This window comes from Canis lupus, chromosome 17 (genome assembly GCF_003254725.2).
Source record: "Canis lupus dingo isolate Sandy chromosome 17, ASM325472v2, whole genome shotgun sequence".
Lineage (NCBI taxonomy): Eukaryota > Metazoa > Chordata > Mammalia > Carnivora > Canidae > Canis > Canis lupus.
This window is the reverse complement of record NC_064259.1, coordinates 26,020,748-26,035,060: the sequence shown is the minus strand read 5'-3', so window position 1 is coordinate 26,035,060 and position 14,313 is coordinate 26,020,748. Positions and strand designations below refer to the sequence as shown.

General features: G+C 37.6%; 1 protein-coding gene across 2 annotated transcripts in view; it reads right to left on the bottom strand.

Annotated features, from left to right (window-relative positions):
* The window catches only part of TTC27 (tetratricopeptide repeat domain 27), a 172,784-nt gene that overhangs the window by 27,181 nt on the left and 131,290 nt on the right, over positions 1-14,313 (bottom strand). For both annotated transcript variants that reach the window (XM_025454220.3, XM_049095466.1), the window contains one exon: positions 2,911-3,009. In XM_025454220.3, coding sequence (XP_025310005.3) covers positions 2,911-3,009 — 99 coding nt within the window. The remainder of the gene's footprint in view (positions 1-2,910; positions 3,010-14,313) is intronic.

Sequence of the window (14,313 nt, the reverse complement as noted above, 5' to 3'; positions counted from 1 at the left end):
AAATTAAATAAATTAAACGTAACCTTTATACTTTAAAGCAAAAATAGTCAACAAATTGACCTATTAAACACTAATTTGGAATTTAGCTAGGATTTTATTTCCAAATTTAGACTTCCAAAGTAATTGGACAATTTGCAGTAGAATTTACACAATAGATATGTATTACAAATCCAGGGTGATGCAGAATATTGTTTTCCATATCTTAAAAGCCTTTGCTCTTTTACCATCATCTTTCAACAGATAGGAGAATTAAGGAGTACATGTTCTCCTGTGTTATTCCTAAGTACTTCAACAATCAAACATACTTTTCTATTTACTCCTCTGTACAATGACAAAAATAAAGTCATTACATAAATGTTGATTATAACAAGAATGATATAAATTGGGGCACCTGGGTTGCTCAGTCAGTTAAGCATCTGCCCCTTTGGTTCAGGTCATGATCCCATGGTCCTAGGATTGAGCTCTATATCCAGCTCCTGCTCCACAGGGAACCTGCTTTTCCCTCTCCTCCCTGCTCATGCTCTCACTATCTCTCTCAAATAATTTTTTTTTAAAAAAGAACAATATGAATTATGTTGTTTCTCTGTTCAGCTTTTTATAAAATATAGGGTATACAGTTTTCAAGTTAATATGTATGATTTAGAAATTAAGTGGCAATGGACATCTGCTTGCAAACATAGCACAGTTAGTACCAGACTAGACTAGCCTTATTACCATAAAAATCTAAAAATTGGTCAAAATTTAGAGAGCAAATATTTTTGAAAAGTTGGAAAACAAGCAGCATGGGGCTGTGATTCTTGAAAGAAGGTAAACTAAGATGTCTCAACAATCAACTTACACTTCCATCTAGAGGCACTTTCAGGGCTCAGCACAGAGAGGTAGAAACCAAAGCAGCAGAGCATGTCTTACTGAGATTAAGAAAGAGATAAGAGTTCAGGGCTCAAAACTTGGCTAGAACTTGCAGGGAAACAAACAAAAACAAACAGGGAAGTGAGATCTGTGCAGCAGAGAATAAGCTCCAGAAACCTCAACAAGCATCCATGCTTACAATGAATATATTTAACAGCAGGTTGGACATAAATATAAGATCTAAAACAATAAAACTCTTAGAAGAAAACACAAAGGGAAGTCTTCATGACCTTAAATTTGGCAGTGGACTCTTAGATATGATACCAAAGACATGAGCAACAAAAGAAAAAACAGATAGCTGCACCTCATCAAAACTAAAAACTGGGGTACCTGGGTGGTTCAGTGGTTGAGCCTTTGGCTCAGATGGTGATCCTGGGATTGAGTTCCACATTAGGACCCCCGAAGGAAGCCTGCTTCTCCCTCTGCCTATATCTCTGCCTCTCATGAATAAATAAATAAAACCTTAAAAAAAAAAAAAACACCTAAAAACTGTCATACCTCAAAAGATACTATCAAGAAAGTGAAAAACAATTTACAGAATGGGAGAAAAAATTTGCGAATCATGTATCTGATATGGGCCTTGTATCTAGGATGTATAAAAAAACTTCTACAACTCAATAATAAAAGATAACTAACTCAATTTAAAAATGGGCAAAGGATGTCAATAAATATTTCTCCAAAGGTGGGAAACAATGCCACCTCCTCAGATGATTAGAATCAACAAAATAGATGTAATAAGTGCTGGCAAAGATGTTGAGAAACCGGAATCCCCACATACTTGCTGGTGGGGATATAAAATAGTGACTTAGAAAACAGTCTGGCAGATTCTCAGAATTCTGAACACAGAGCTAATATACCCACTAATTCTACAAGTAGGTACATACCCAAGAGAAAAAGAAACATATGTCCACACAAAAACTTGTAAATGACTGTTCAGAGCAACCTAATTCATCATAGGCAAAAAAGCAGAACAATCCAAATGTCCATCAAGTGATGAACAAGTAAGTGCAATGTGATATGCTCACATAATGGAATATTATTTGACCATAAAAAGGAATGAAGTACTGATACATGAGACAACATGGATGAACTATGAAAACACTGATCATAGTGAAAGAAGACACAAAAGACCACATAGTATATGATTCCATTTATAAAATGTCCAGGATAGACCAATCTAGAGACAGAATGTACATTAGTGGTTGCCTGGGGCAGAAGGTGGAGGGTAGGGGGTGGAAGGTGTTTGGTAGAAATGAGGAGTGACTGCTAATGAGTAGAAGGGGGTTCTTTATATGATAATAAAAATGTTCTAAAAAAATAAATAAAATTAAAATGTTCTAAAATGTACTGTGGCATGGTTGTACAATTTTGAATATACTAAGAAATCACTGAATCGTACCCTTTAAATGGACAAACTATATGGTATGCGATTTATCATCTCAGTAAAACTATTACGTATTAAAAGATCTTAGACGAAAAGAAGGAATGCAATGAACATAGGCAGTACACATTACTGAACAGATGTGACATTTTGCTATGTATTTCCATTAAGCATAATTTTAACTACAAAACTGTTGTATCAACATTGTTTCCATGAATAACTTGACTATTATAAGAAGAAATTTATTTCTAGACTTATGAATAATTTACCTTAAGGTGTGATCTTCTGTCAAAGGTATACTTTCTTCCAACACAAAAGGAGGCGTTCTTTTATTGTAACATAAAATAATAGAAGACCGGAATTTTTTGTTCTTTAATCTGTTGTTTTTGTGAGAAGAACGCTTAACATGACATCTACCCTCTCTACAAATTTTTAAGTACACAACACAGTACTGTTAACCACAGGCTCAATGTTATACAGCAGATCTCTAGAACTTATTCATCTTGTATAACTGAAACTATATACCCATAGGAATTGCTATTCTGAACAATAGTACAATCCAAGCAATTTAGAGAATAATTAAAGCGCTGCGAGAAGGAAAGCAGACTGAACAAACTCACATCGGGTTCTAGAGTCACACAACGCTGAAATGCCTTCGCTGAACCTCCATAGTCTTCCAACGCCAAATAGGCACAGCCAAGAGAAAACCACACCCCAAGCTGCAAAGACAAAAGGTCAAAGTCACTCAAACATATAGAGATCTATAAGATATTTACTTTACAGTCTACATTCATTTCAATGTAGGAAATTGAGTACTAGAGGTGAATTTTTTCATATAAATTTTCAAAGCTAATACAACACCAAAAGCACGTGCAGTATCACTGTATATCTTGCTGAGAAGGACCATTCTTTGTATTCACCAAATACCATGAATGCCATCAAGAGCCATCCATAAACCTTGATACTCTGAGAGTGGGATTACTCTAACCTTTTTACTGAGTATCAACTATGTCAAAAGTATACAAAGTATCAGCAAATTCACAACTGATCATGTATAACAAACTTCAGAAGAAAAGCTCTTGCTTTCATCTTTAAGTTAGCCCCAAACAATTCTGTAATTTAACTGAGAGCAAATGCCCTAGCCTGTATCTGCTTCGGCATGTCTGAAAATAATTTAGAGAAAGCAGGCTGAGCATCTGGATTACCAAACGCCATTCAAATTAGAAAGCCTGACTTGAGTCAACAGTAAGATGTGTTAGCAGAGAGATTTAGGGGGAAAAAAAAAAAACAGGTGAAAGTAGGAAGTAGCTATTGAAATTACAGAATTCTTCATATCGCAGCATTTCCTTAAAATTCAATAGGCTCTATCAAAAGAACGATAAAACTGATAAAAATTCAATGAAATTAGTCAGAAACGCAGTCAAGTTTGCTTTCCTTTCCGATGCAGTTAGTAAGGGCAGCAGGAGCATGCCGCTGCCGCTCCCTGACTCCCGGGACAAAGCAGGGAGCCTGCGGACAGGTTTGGTGACACCCTTCAGGGTGGGAAAGGAAAGGAGGTGCTTTGTTATCTGTTCGGAGCCTTCCACAGAGGCAGCGCAGGAGACGGCCGGTGCACCCCTCCCTCCCCTGGCCATTTCCACAAAACTTGTTCCGTATGGCTAGTTGAGGCCTGAACGGTTTTTAAGCAGATAAAGATTTTTAGCCGATAATTAGAGATAAGGCTCAGAAAGCAAACATCCCTGGGCAATTTAACACTTTGCCTTGAATTCACAAGAGGCTATAAATAACTGCTATCAGGAGCCTTTATGGAGAACAGATTTTGTTAGAGGGATAGGTAACTGCTGAAAGGAGATGGGTGTGTGTTTGGGGGGGGTGGGGGGAATGCTGGAGCTATCAGGTTGAAGCAAAGTTAGAAGTTCACTTTTCTGAATCAAGGGACTACCAGCAACTGAAAAATGACCTCATTACACCTTCCTTCTGTCAATTATTTACAGAATAGAGAGACTAAACACACTACTAATGATACCTTCTGAGCTGGCCCGAAGTCTGACGCTAACTTCTAAACAATATATAAAACAAGCTAACTTCTAACTAAGGTGAAAGTTTCAAAATCTGTGTGTTATGTGTTATATTTCATCAGGTATAAGGTACACCTTTTTTTCGCCATTCAACATCTCTGAGATAGATCCGATAGCTTATTGGAGTTTATTGGAGGCATTTTATTTTTTATATAAGGTGGCACCTAAGATGTGTCTGTCACAACTAATGGCATCTTTTTTTTTTTTTTTTTTTTTTAAGATTTTATTTATTTATTCATGAGAGACACAGAGGCAGAGACACAGGCAGAGGAAGAAGCAAGCTCCCCTCAGGGAGCCCGATGTGGGACTCCGATCCCTGAACTCCAGGTTCAGGCCCTGAGCTGAAAGCAGAACTTATTAACCGCTGAGTCATCCAGGCGTCCCCAACTAATGGCATCTTATATCTAATGAATTGTGGTGACTAGTTTACTTGAAAGGAGGGATACCTCATTTCTGGGTCTAAAGCAAAAAAATGAGAACAGCCCTCAAAGTTCTCAAAATGCATGTGCTGTGCTTGCTCTCTGCAAATAACCTTCCCACAAAACTATTTCACATGTGTTGTTATTAAAAAAAAAAAAAGTGTAAATTCAAGATGTAAATAGAGAACTTTATTTTTCAATCCACCTGGAAAGACAAAGGTTACGAATGTCTAAAATTAGCAATTCCTCACAGCTCTAAAACAAGCTGGCAATGAGATTACTATTTACCTTTAAAGTTTTGAAACAAGTCAATGTTTTGTAACCAGTGTCTTAAAACCAAAATAAATTTAATGAAAATCAGACAGATGACTTAATTTAATAGATAGCACTATGGTTCTCTCTCTCTCTCTCTCTTTTTTTTTTTTTTACTTTTGGTCATTTGTGTTGTTTTAATAATTTGCATCTGAAGGAAAATTCTAGGATCATTAGCTGCTAGTAGATTTCCATCTGTTGATAAGATATAATTACATAGGAGATGACTTTTGCACACACCCTATTCTTTGAAATCATGAAATGGCTTTTTAAAAAACAAACTCTAAGATCTTCTAATTACTTGTAGCTGAACCACTAAACCATAAATAATGCGTTCATATCTTGCTTCTCCATTGAGATCCTCACAATTTGGAGAACTAAGGAGAATATTGGTGTCTCTCTTGGTTTTTTCATTTTAAACTATTACTTAAACTATTATTACCAATAATGACTGGCATCTTGATTCAGGTCATGCTCTTAAGAACAGAACATCGTAAGAGAAAAAAATCAAAAGCCCTCAAAAAAACTTCTCAGATGATTCCCCAAATTAAAATCGTATATAGTTGAGTACCAAAGACCTCTACCTTCCAGTCCAGTGCAATCACGTGGGGATATAATGTTAGCCTTATCATGGTTGTCTAGAAGCCATATGTAAAGAGTAAAAAGGGATAGGTGAAATTAATTTTAGTGACATTTTATTTAACTCTACAAATCCAAAATATTTGAGTTTTAACATGTTATCAATACACAGTATTACTGAGACATTTTATATTGTTTTCATATCTAGTCTTTGAAATCTGCTATGTATCCTGCACTTATGGCACATCTCAATTTTGACTAGCCACGTTTCAAGTGTGTTCAACTGCCATACTGGTCAGCATTTATCATATTGGGCACCACAGTTCGACACTGTTTATCCATCCCCCTCTTCTTTCTCCAATAAAAATCTAGCTCCTTAGGGTGCCTGGCTGGCTCCATCAGTGGAACATGCAACTCTTGATCTAGGGCTTGTGAGCTTGAGCTCTGCATTGAGTATAGAGATTACTTTAAAACAAACAAACAACTAGCTCCTCTGGCTAAGGCCCTCTCTTGGGCTCGTCCTATCTTTCACATGCTATAGTCTCTCCTGTTCCTTCTTATAATAGCAATCAGAATATTAGCACTTAATGAGCATCTACTATGTGTGCCAAGCACTTGATATCAGGAGCTTTCCATACATTACCTCATTTCTTCCTCACAAGAGTCTTGGAAGATCATAAATATTACTCTCATTAGAGAAATGATGAGGGGTTACAGAGTCAGTGAGTGATTGAGGAGAGATCTGACCCAGTCAACGGGACTGCAAAGCCCATGTCTTCCCCATGTGGCCACAATGTCTCCCACTTACACCACTCTGCCTACACACAGCCAAGATTTATGGCAATACCATCCTTGTCACCAATAAAGTGAGAGAGGAAAAAAAGAACAGACTTAACTGTGGGCTGGGAAAACCCAGGAGATCAATTTGTTTTTAAGATTATTTATTTAAAAAAAAAAGATTATTTATTTTTAAAAAAGATTATTTATTTATTTGAGAGAGAGAGAGCATGAGCACAAGCAGGGTGATGAGCAAAGGGAGAAGCAGGCTTCCCTGCTGAGCAGGGAGCTCCACATGGGGCTTGATCCCAGGACTCCAAGATCATGACCTTAATTTAAGCCAAAGGTAGACACTTAACCGAATGAACCACCCAGGCATCCTGAAAACCAATTTTTTAAGAACTAGAGCATATCTATCCCCCAAAAGTTCTCTCAATTAGGCAAGTGGACACAAATGAAGTACAAGAATGGATGACCACGTTTAGCTTGAGGGAAGAGCTGAAAGGCAAATCTTTTATCAAAGAGACTGGGCAAGAACGGAGAAAGGTAATCATCCGACAGAGAGGCTCTGGTTGAGATTTCTACAGAGCACATTCCAGGGCAAACTGAAGGTAGGCTAGTTCTAGGTAGGGCAGTGATCTTTAGAAGCTGACAGTCTAGCTTCTTTTATCTGAGGGAGCTAATACAGAAACACAAAAGCAGGCCAACTACTTATTTTGAACGTGATGATATATGCACTTCAAAGAATGGCTTAAAATTATTTTAAAAACAATTAACAAAGACCAAGAATGGTTGAGAACCTGGTCTTTCTCTGTTTCCCTCACAGAGCAGTGGGATACAGGGGAATATGGATGAGTGGAATTCGAGAGGCTCTAAGTAACTTAACCCCTGAGTCTCCATCACCCAGTTGTTAAATGTGGATTTGACTGAACAAAAATCCCAAGGCTTCTTCACACCCAGGATGCTGAAAACTCAGAAGGCAACAGGGTTTGAAGGTACATTAGTGCCATCTAGTGGCAAAGTAAGTACCCTGATGATACAAACTGGAGAAGCAGCGGGCCTGAGGAGCAAGGAAGGAATCAATTCCATTTGAAGCCTTAGAAATCTATTCAAAAGAGGTAGAGAGTAGAAAACAAGGCCTTGAAAAGAAGTAATCTGCCAGATGTCACACAACAGTTCCTGGTTCCTAGCGTGCGATGGGTGTGATGAAGAGAGGAGTACAATATGTATTAACGTAATTAGAAATTAAACCGTTTTTTAAAACAAGAATTTAAACAGTTTGCTACTCTAAAGGCTAATAAAGACTAGGCACCACTAGGCAATGGGCAAGGATTATTTTTACAACAAAAAGTTAATTTTTACAAGGGTCTTAAAACTCATCTGCAATAGGTACTATCTGCTTATGTATTACAATTTTCTTTCTTAAATGATGAGTCTACTATTCAAATTTCCTTCCTCCTCAAAGTTTCTGCAGAATGAATGATCAGCAGCTACACACTTTGGCTAACTCTCCTCATGGGATTGACTGAATTTTTCTGGTATCATGTTCAACACGTTAGCACGAATCCTAAAGGCTGCGCTGCACACTCCATCCCCTCCTTCCATATCCCTGACTCATTCCCATGACCCCAAATGCAGATAAGTTGTTGAGTGGGGTTTCCTTAAACAGGAAATGACCAAGACAAATCCAAGAGTGATACCAGTGTTCTTTGGTAACAGCTCTTCCTGAAGTGATGGTTGGGGCTCACATTCTTTTAAATTGTGCACCACCAGCTCTTTCATAACCAAATTTCTTACTAGAACATGCAGTTCTCCTTCCTAAGGAAACACAAGTCCTCAGTTGCCAGCTTCTCTCTTTCCCTAAAGGAAGTTTCCTCTATTGTAGTGTCTTGTTTAAACTGTGGGATCAACACATAAATTTTTTTTCTTCTACTAGATAGGCTATTAATTGTTTAATGCCCTTCTCTTAATCCTTTCCTCAATTTGGTTAGCATTGGCTCTTGTATTTGCCCATTCTTTCCAGAGAATACATAATGTGAGGTAATACAGGTGTTCACATGTCATCTGCACCTGGAAACGTCTAGATACTGCACATACATTGTCTCTAATTCCTCCAGTGGCATGCTGAGACAGGTATTATAATTTCCACTTCACAAATAAGGAAATTGAAGCTCAGAAAGATGAGGTGATTTACCTACATTCTGTTCCTCATGGCCACTAGGATTTGGAATCAGGTTCAGGGTGGCAAGGCTTCTGTCCTCCCCACCACCCTTGAGTCACAGCTACAGCCCAGATGTTAACTGAAATGCTTGTGTTTCCTGGCAGTTATGCAAGTTAGACTTTAAGAGTTTCATTTTTTATTGCTTACCAATATGAGAAAGGAAGAACAAAAAGGAAAGAATCTCTTTTTTCTCTACATATTATTCACATATGTTCATTCTGTCTTCTCCATCGGAATGTATGCTCTAATTCCTCAAGTCTTTCCACCACAGCTAATACCAGTTCACAACAGAAAATCTTTAACTCCATTTCAAATAAAAACACTTTCTTCTTTCAAAAACTACAATGAAGTCGAAAATTAACCTCTACAAATCAAGGAAGAGCACAAGTTCCCAAAATAATGAACAATTCTATCAGAGTATCATATCACAGAAGTGTGGTCTTATGTATAGAATGGGCTGGGAAGTGCTGCCTCAGATTCTGTAAAATTCCCCAGCTCCACAGAGACACTCACTGTCATGAGTGACAAAACACCCAAGGTGTAACTTCTCTTTGCTCCTGATGAAAACTCCAGTGGTTCTTCATTAAAGGAAGAAAAAAATTTCAAATGTGACAGTTTTGAGTTCAAAGCTTTCCTTAACTCCTTTTTAAAAGATTTTATTTCTTTTATTTTAGAAGAGAGAGGAAAAAAGAGAGTGTGAACAGGGGAGGGACAGAGAGAGAGAGAGAGAGAATCTTAAGCAGTCTCTGCTCTGAGCCTGGAGTCCAATGTGGGGCTGGGTCTCACAACCCTGAGACCATGACCTGAGCCAAAACCAAGAGTCGGGATGCTTAACTTACTGGGCCATCAGGTCCCCCTCATAACTTCTAACTAAACCTCAGCCAAATCCACCATTACTTCCTAACATAAGACAACATCCTCTAGAGGCAAGAAGGAAGAGGTTAAGAGTAAGCGCTCTGGAACCAGCAAGCCAGATTCAAATCCCAGCTCCACCCACTGTAAGTTATGGGAACTAGTATAAATTACTTAACATTCTGTTTCCTTATCTGTGAAATGAGGGTAAAAACAGTAAATACCTCAAGGATTGTGGTGAGGATTAAAAACATATGAAAAATGCTTAGATTAGTATCTGACACCTAGTAAATACTCAATGTTATCTGCTATTATTATTATTATTATAACTGAATAAAAAAATAAACAGTGAAAACCAATAGTTATCAAGAAATGTTTGTTGGCTGTGTGGTTGGTTTTTGCATCTGCTTATCTCCTTCCTTGCAACATGTTTTCCCAACTTTTGCCTCCTATCCAAATCCCAACCATTCTTCCTAGTTCAGAACATCCGCATCTGGCCTTTACTGACTGTCCACACACTCATTCATAATGCCATCACCAGGCATCCAAAGCACGCTATTTACTCCCTGGCCACATACAAAGTTATTTCTGCCTCCTCTCCTCATTTAGCCCACAGAAACCACAGGAGGGCAAGAGGCCATGTCTTAACACAATTCTTCCCTATCCCCCTCAATACCTCAAAATGGTTTACATTTACTTCTAGCTTAGACTATAGAAGATGCTTAATAAATAGAAATTGCTCTTTAAAAAAGAGGGGGGCTGGTGGCTCAGTCAGTTAAGCATCTGCCCTTGGCTAGGGTCATGATCCCAGAGTCTTGCGATCAAGCCCATGTCAGGCTCTCTGCTAAATGGGGAGTCTGCTTCTCCCTCTTCTCGGCCTCCTCTCTCCTGCTCATGCCCATGTTCTCTCTCTTGAATAAATAAATAATAATATATTTTTTTTAAAGTAAATTAAAAAAAAAAGAAATTGTTATTATTACAGTAATGCTCTCATTTTCTTTCCAGTCTCATCAGAAATATTATTCCTTTTCCAGAGCTAATAATACCTTCATCTCTTCTCATTTCATTCTTCTCTAGAAGGATATTCCCTAGTTATCTTTCCCTCTCCCTATAACATTCAATCTCTTCTCCATCCATCCACTGCCCTCAATCATGTAAAGGTCTCCAGTATCTTGAAAAGATTTACTTGCCTCTTCTGCCCCTTGTACATGACATTTTGACTCTCAACTCTTTGACATGCTCCTAATATGAACAATCTACACATGCCATATCCTTTTTCTCATGTGCCACTCACTCTAAACCTCCTGAAGCTGGTTCTGAAGGTCATTAGTGAGCTCTAAATCCAGTGATCTCTTCTTGGCTCTCTCTGGACTTCATCACTACATGTGACATTACTCACTAACACTTGTTCCTCTAGTTTCCAAGAATCCTCTCCATGAATCCCTACCCTTCTGACCAAGGCTCTGGTATATTTTGTTTGAATCTTTCTTCACTGGTGCTATTTCTTCTGCCCTCCTTCAACTGCTGCTCAAAGGTCAAAGTTTTGGTCTGTGTTCTCTTCCAAGATTTTCTATAAAGAATGCATTCATTTGCATGGCTTCATGTTACTTCCACAAAAAAGCCCCAATCTGCAAGCTCAATTCTGGTCTCACCACTCAACTTCAGGTTCTTATGTCCAAAGGACAATCAGCCATCTCTGTTTAGACACAGTAATATACTTTCATATTCAATATCCAAAGTTATATCATCTTCTCCTATAAAAGATATCTTCCCTTCCTCATGAATTCTCTAGATTCTATGAATAAGGACATTTTCCTTTTTAATCAGATAACTGAGAAAACTGGCATCCTCTTGATTCCAAGCTCTCCCTCCATCCTGTCAGTCCAAATGAGTAAGCCCCAGATGATTTTCCTCTGTAATGAGGCTTCAATCTGTTCTATCTTTCCACCTTCATGGCTAAAGCCACTGCTAAGTCATCCATAACATTCATTCCTTATTTAAACTTCCTATAATCCCGTTTTTGTCATTCACTCTTTTATTCAAAACCACAACAGGCTTCCACATCTACAGGGGTGGATAATCCTGAAGAAGGGCATGTAGGTCCCTTCACAAACTAGTTCTACCCCTATCACTCCCTGGTGGAAACCCTCCACCTTCCACTGATAGGATGACACAGCCAAATTCATCCCCATATCTGTGTCTGTATATGGTAGGTTCTCGATAATGCTTAGTTAGGCAGCCATGTAATATACTGTTCAAACAGCAACATTTTTGAAAGTGAAAGAGCATTAAAAAAGAATTAAAGTAAAAAAAAAAAAGCATTAAAGTTACATATCTTCAAAAAGGCCTTATTAATTATTGACAAACTGTTCAGCAACAAATTTGTTTTACTGTATTGGGGACGTATAAGACTGTTCTATTCAAACTTGAAAAATAAAAGTATATTAAGGTAAAAATATTTAAATCCTGATTATCTGAACATTTAAAAATAACAAAAGGAACATTAATCAAGCTACACATTTATGACATGTGCAACATTCCTATATTACAGAATTAAAATTACTTAAATTTTATTAGATGTTCATAAACTTTATTCATTTCCTTAATCATATCTAATCTAATAACATGCCATTGCTGTTTTCCTGATTAATTTGTTTTTGATATGATCTTAGTACTTACAATTTTCTCAAAAAATTACCTTACTCCAATGCTGTTCTTGATTGTTAATTGTCAAATCTATTAATACATTTAAAATTATTAAAACTTTTGGTTGACTCTTGTCTATAAGCTATAAAGATTTTGGCTGAGCAAATATTCTTTCTAAATGTAGTGAGGAGAAATGAAAAACCGAACTACCATACAACCCAGCAAATTCCACCCTGGGGTATATAGATCTGTAAGAACTGAAATCATTGTCTTAAAGAGGCATCTTCACCCTTATGTTCACTGCAACATTATTCACTACAGCCAAGGCATGGAAACAATCTAATTGTCTGTGAATAGATGAATGGATAAAGAAAAAGTACACACACACACACACACACACACACACACACAGGGAGAAATGTTATCCAGCCACATAAAGAAGGAAATCCTGCCTTTTGTGACAACATAGATGGACTCTGAGGACATTATGCTAAATGAAGTAAGTCAGAGAAAGACAGATACTGTATGTTCTCACTTGTATGTGGAATCTAAAAAGCTGAATCTAGAAATAGAATGGTGATTGTCAGCGGCTAAGGGGGCAGGGGAAATGGGGAGACGCTGGTCAAAAGAGACAAGCTTTCAATTATAAAATTAGTATGTTCTGGGGTTCTAACATACAGCATGGTGATTATAGTTAACAAAGGTGCCTCATATACTTGAAAGTTGCCAAGAGGGTAGATTTTAAATGTTATTAAATTGAAAAATAAAAGTATATTAAGGTAAAAATATTTAAATCCTGATTATCTGAACATTTAAAAATAACAAAAGGAACATAATTACACACAGTTGTCATTATGTAAGGTAACAGAGGTGTTAACTAATGCTACTGTGGTAAGCATTGTGCAATATATACAAGTATCAATCACATTGTATACCTTCAACTTACACCATGCAATATATCAATTATATTTCAATAAAGCTGGTAAAACTTTTAATGCACTGAGATAACTGGTAAACTCAGAGCAAATGTTGCTAAACAGAAGATTTTTTTTTTTAAAGATTTATTTATTCATTCAGAGAGAGCGAAGAGAGCGGCAGAGACACAGGCAGAGGGAGAAGGCAGGCTCCATGCAGGAAGCCTGATGTGGGACTCGATCCCGAGTTTCCAGGATCACACCCCGGGCTGCAGGCGGCGCTAAACTGCTGTGCCACCAGAGCTGCCCGATATTCTTAATACTAATCTTGTTAATATTGAAACTTATAAGTATTTTTCTTAGGAATTACCTTTTAGCCTCCATTTAGAATTCCTTTCTGCAATTTTTTTTTTAACTAGGCTCCACACCCAAAGTGGAGCCCAGTGCCAGGCCTGAACTCAGGACCCTGGGATCAAGACCTGAGCTGAGGTTACGAGTTGGATGAGTCACACAGGCACTCTGAACAAATATTTTTAATAAGACAAAATTCATCAAATAAGTTGTTTCTACTTAGGATTCTCTGTAAATTTCACCAAATTTAGACACTGCTAAACTACAGGCCTATTTCAAATATAGAATAGAAATTTTTTCAATTAAAGAAGAAGCTTAATAAAAGTTTCCTGTGGGCGCACTTGGGTGGCTGAGTTGGTTAAGGGTCCAATTCTTGATTTCAGCTCAGGTTATGATCTCAGGGTTGTGGGATCCAGACCGGCATCCAGTTTCATGCTATGCGTGGATTCTTCTCTCCCTCTACCACTACCCCCCCTTAAAAAAAAAGTTTCCTACAAATTATTATTGATATTTTAAGTACAATGGTATTACAGTTACTTTTTAAAGCCATTTCTTCAGAGATATATATTCAACATTTAAAAATTAGGGCAGCCCAGGTAGCTCAGCGGTTTAGCACCGCCTTCAGCCCACAGTGTAGTCCTGGAGACCCAGGATTGAGTCCTGCGTTGCGCTCACTGCATGGAATGGAGCCTGCTTCTCCCTCTGTGTCTGTGCCTCTCTTTCCGTGTGTGTCTCTCATGAATAAATAAAATATTTAAAAAATTTTTTTAAATAAAAATTAAATGATTTGATATATTGGATTTGTTTCAAAATAATATGGGGTAGAGTTAGGGAAATATTGGTGAAATAAGATCAGCCATGAGTTAATAATTGT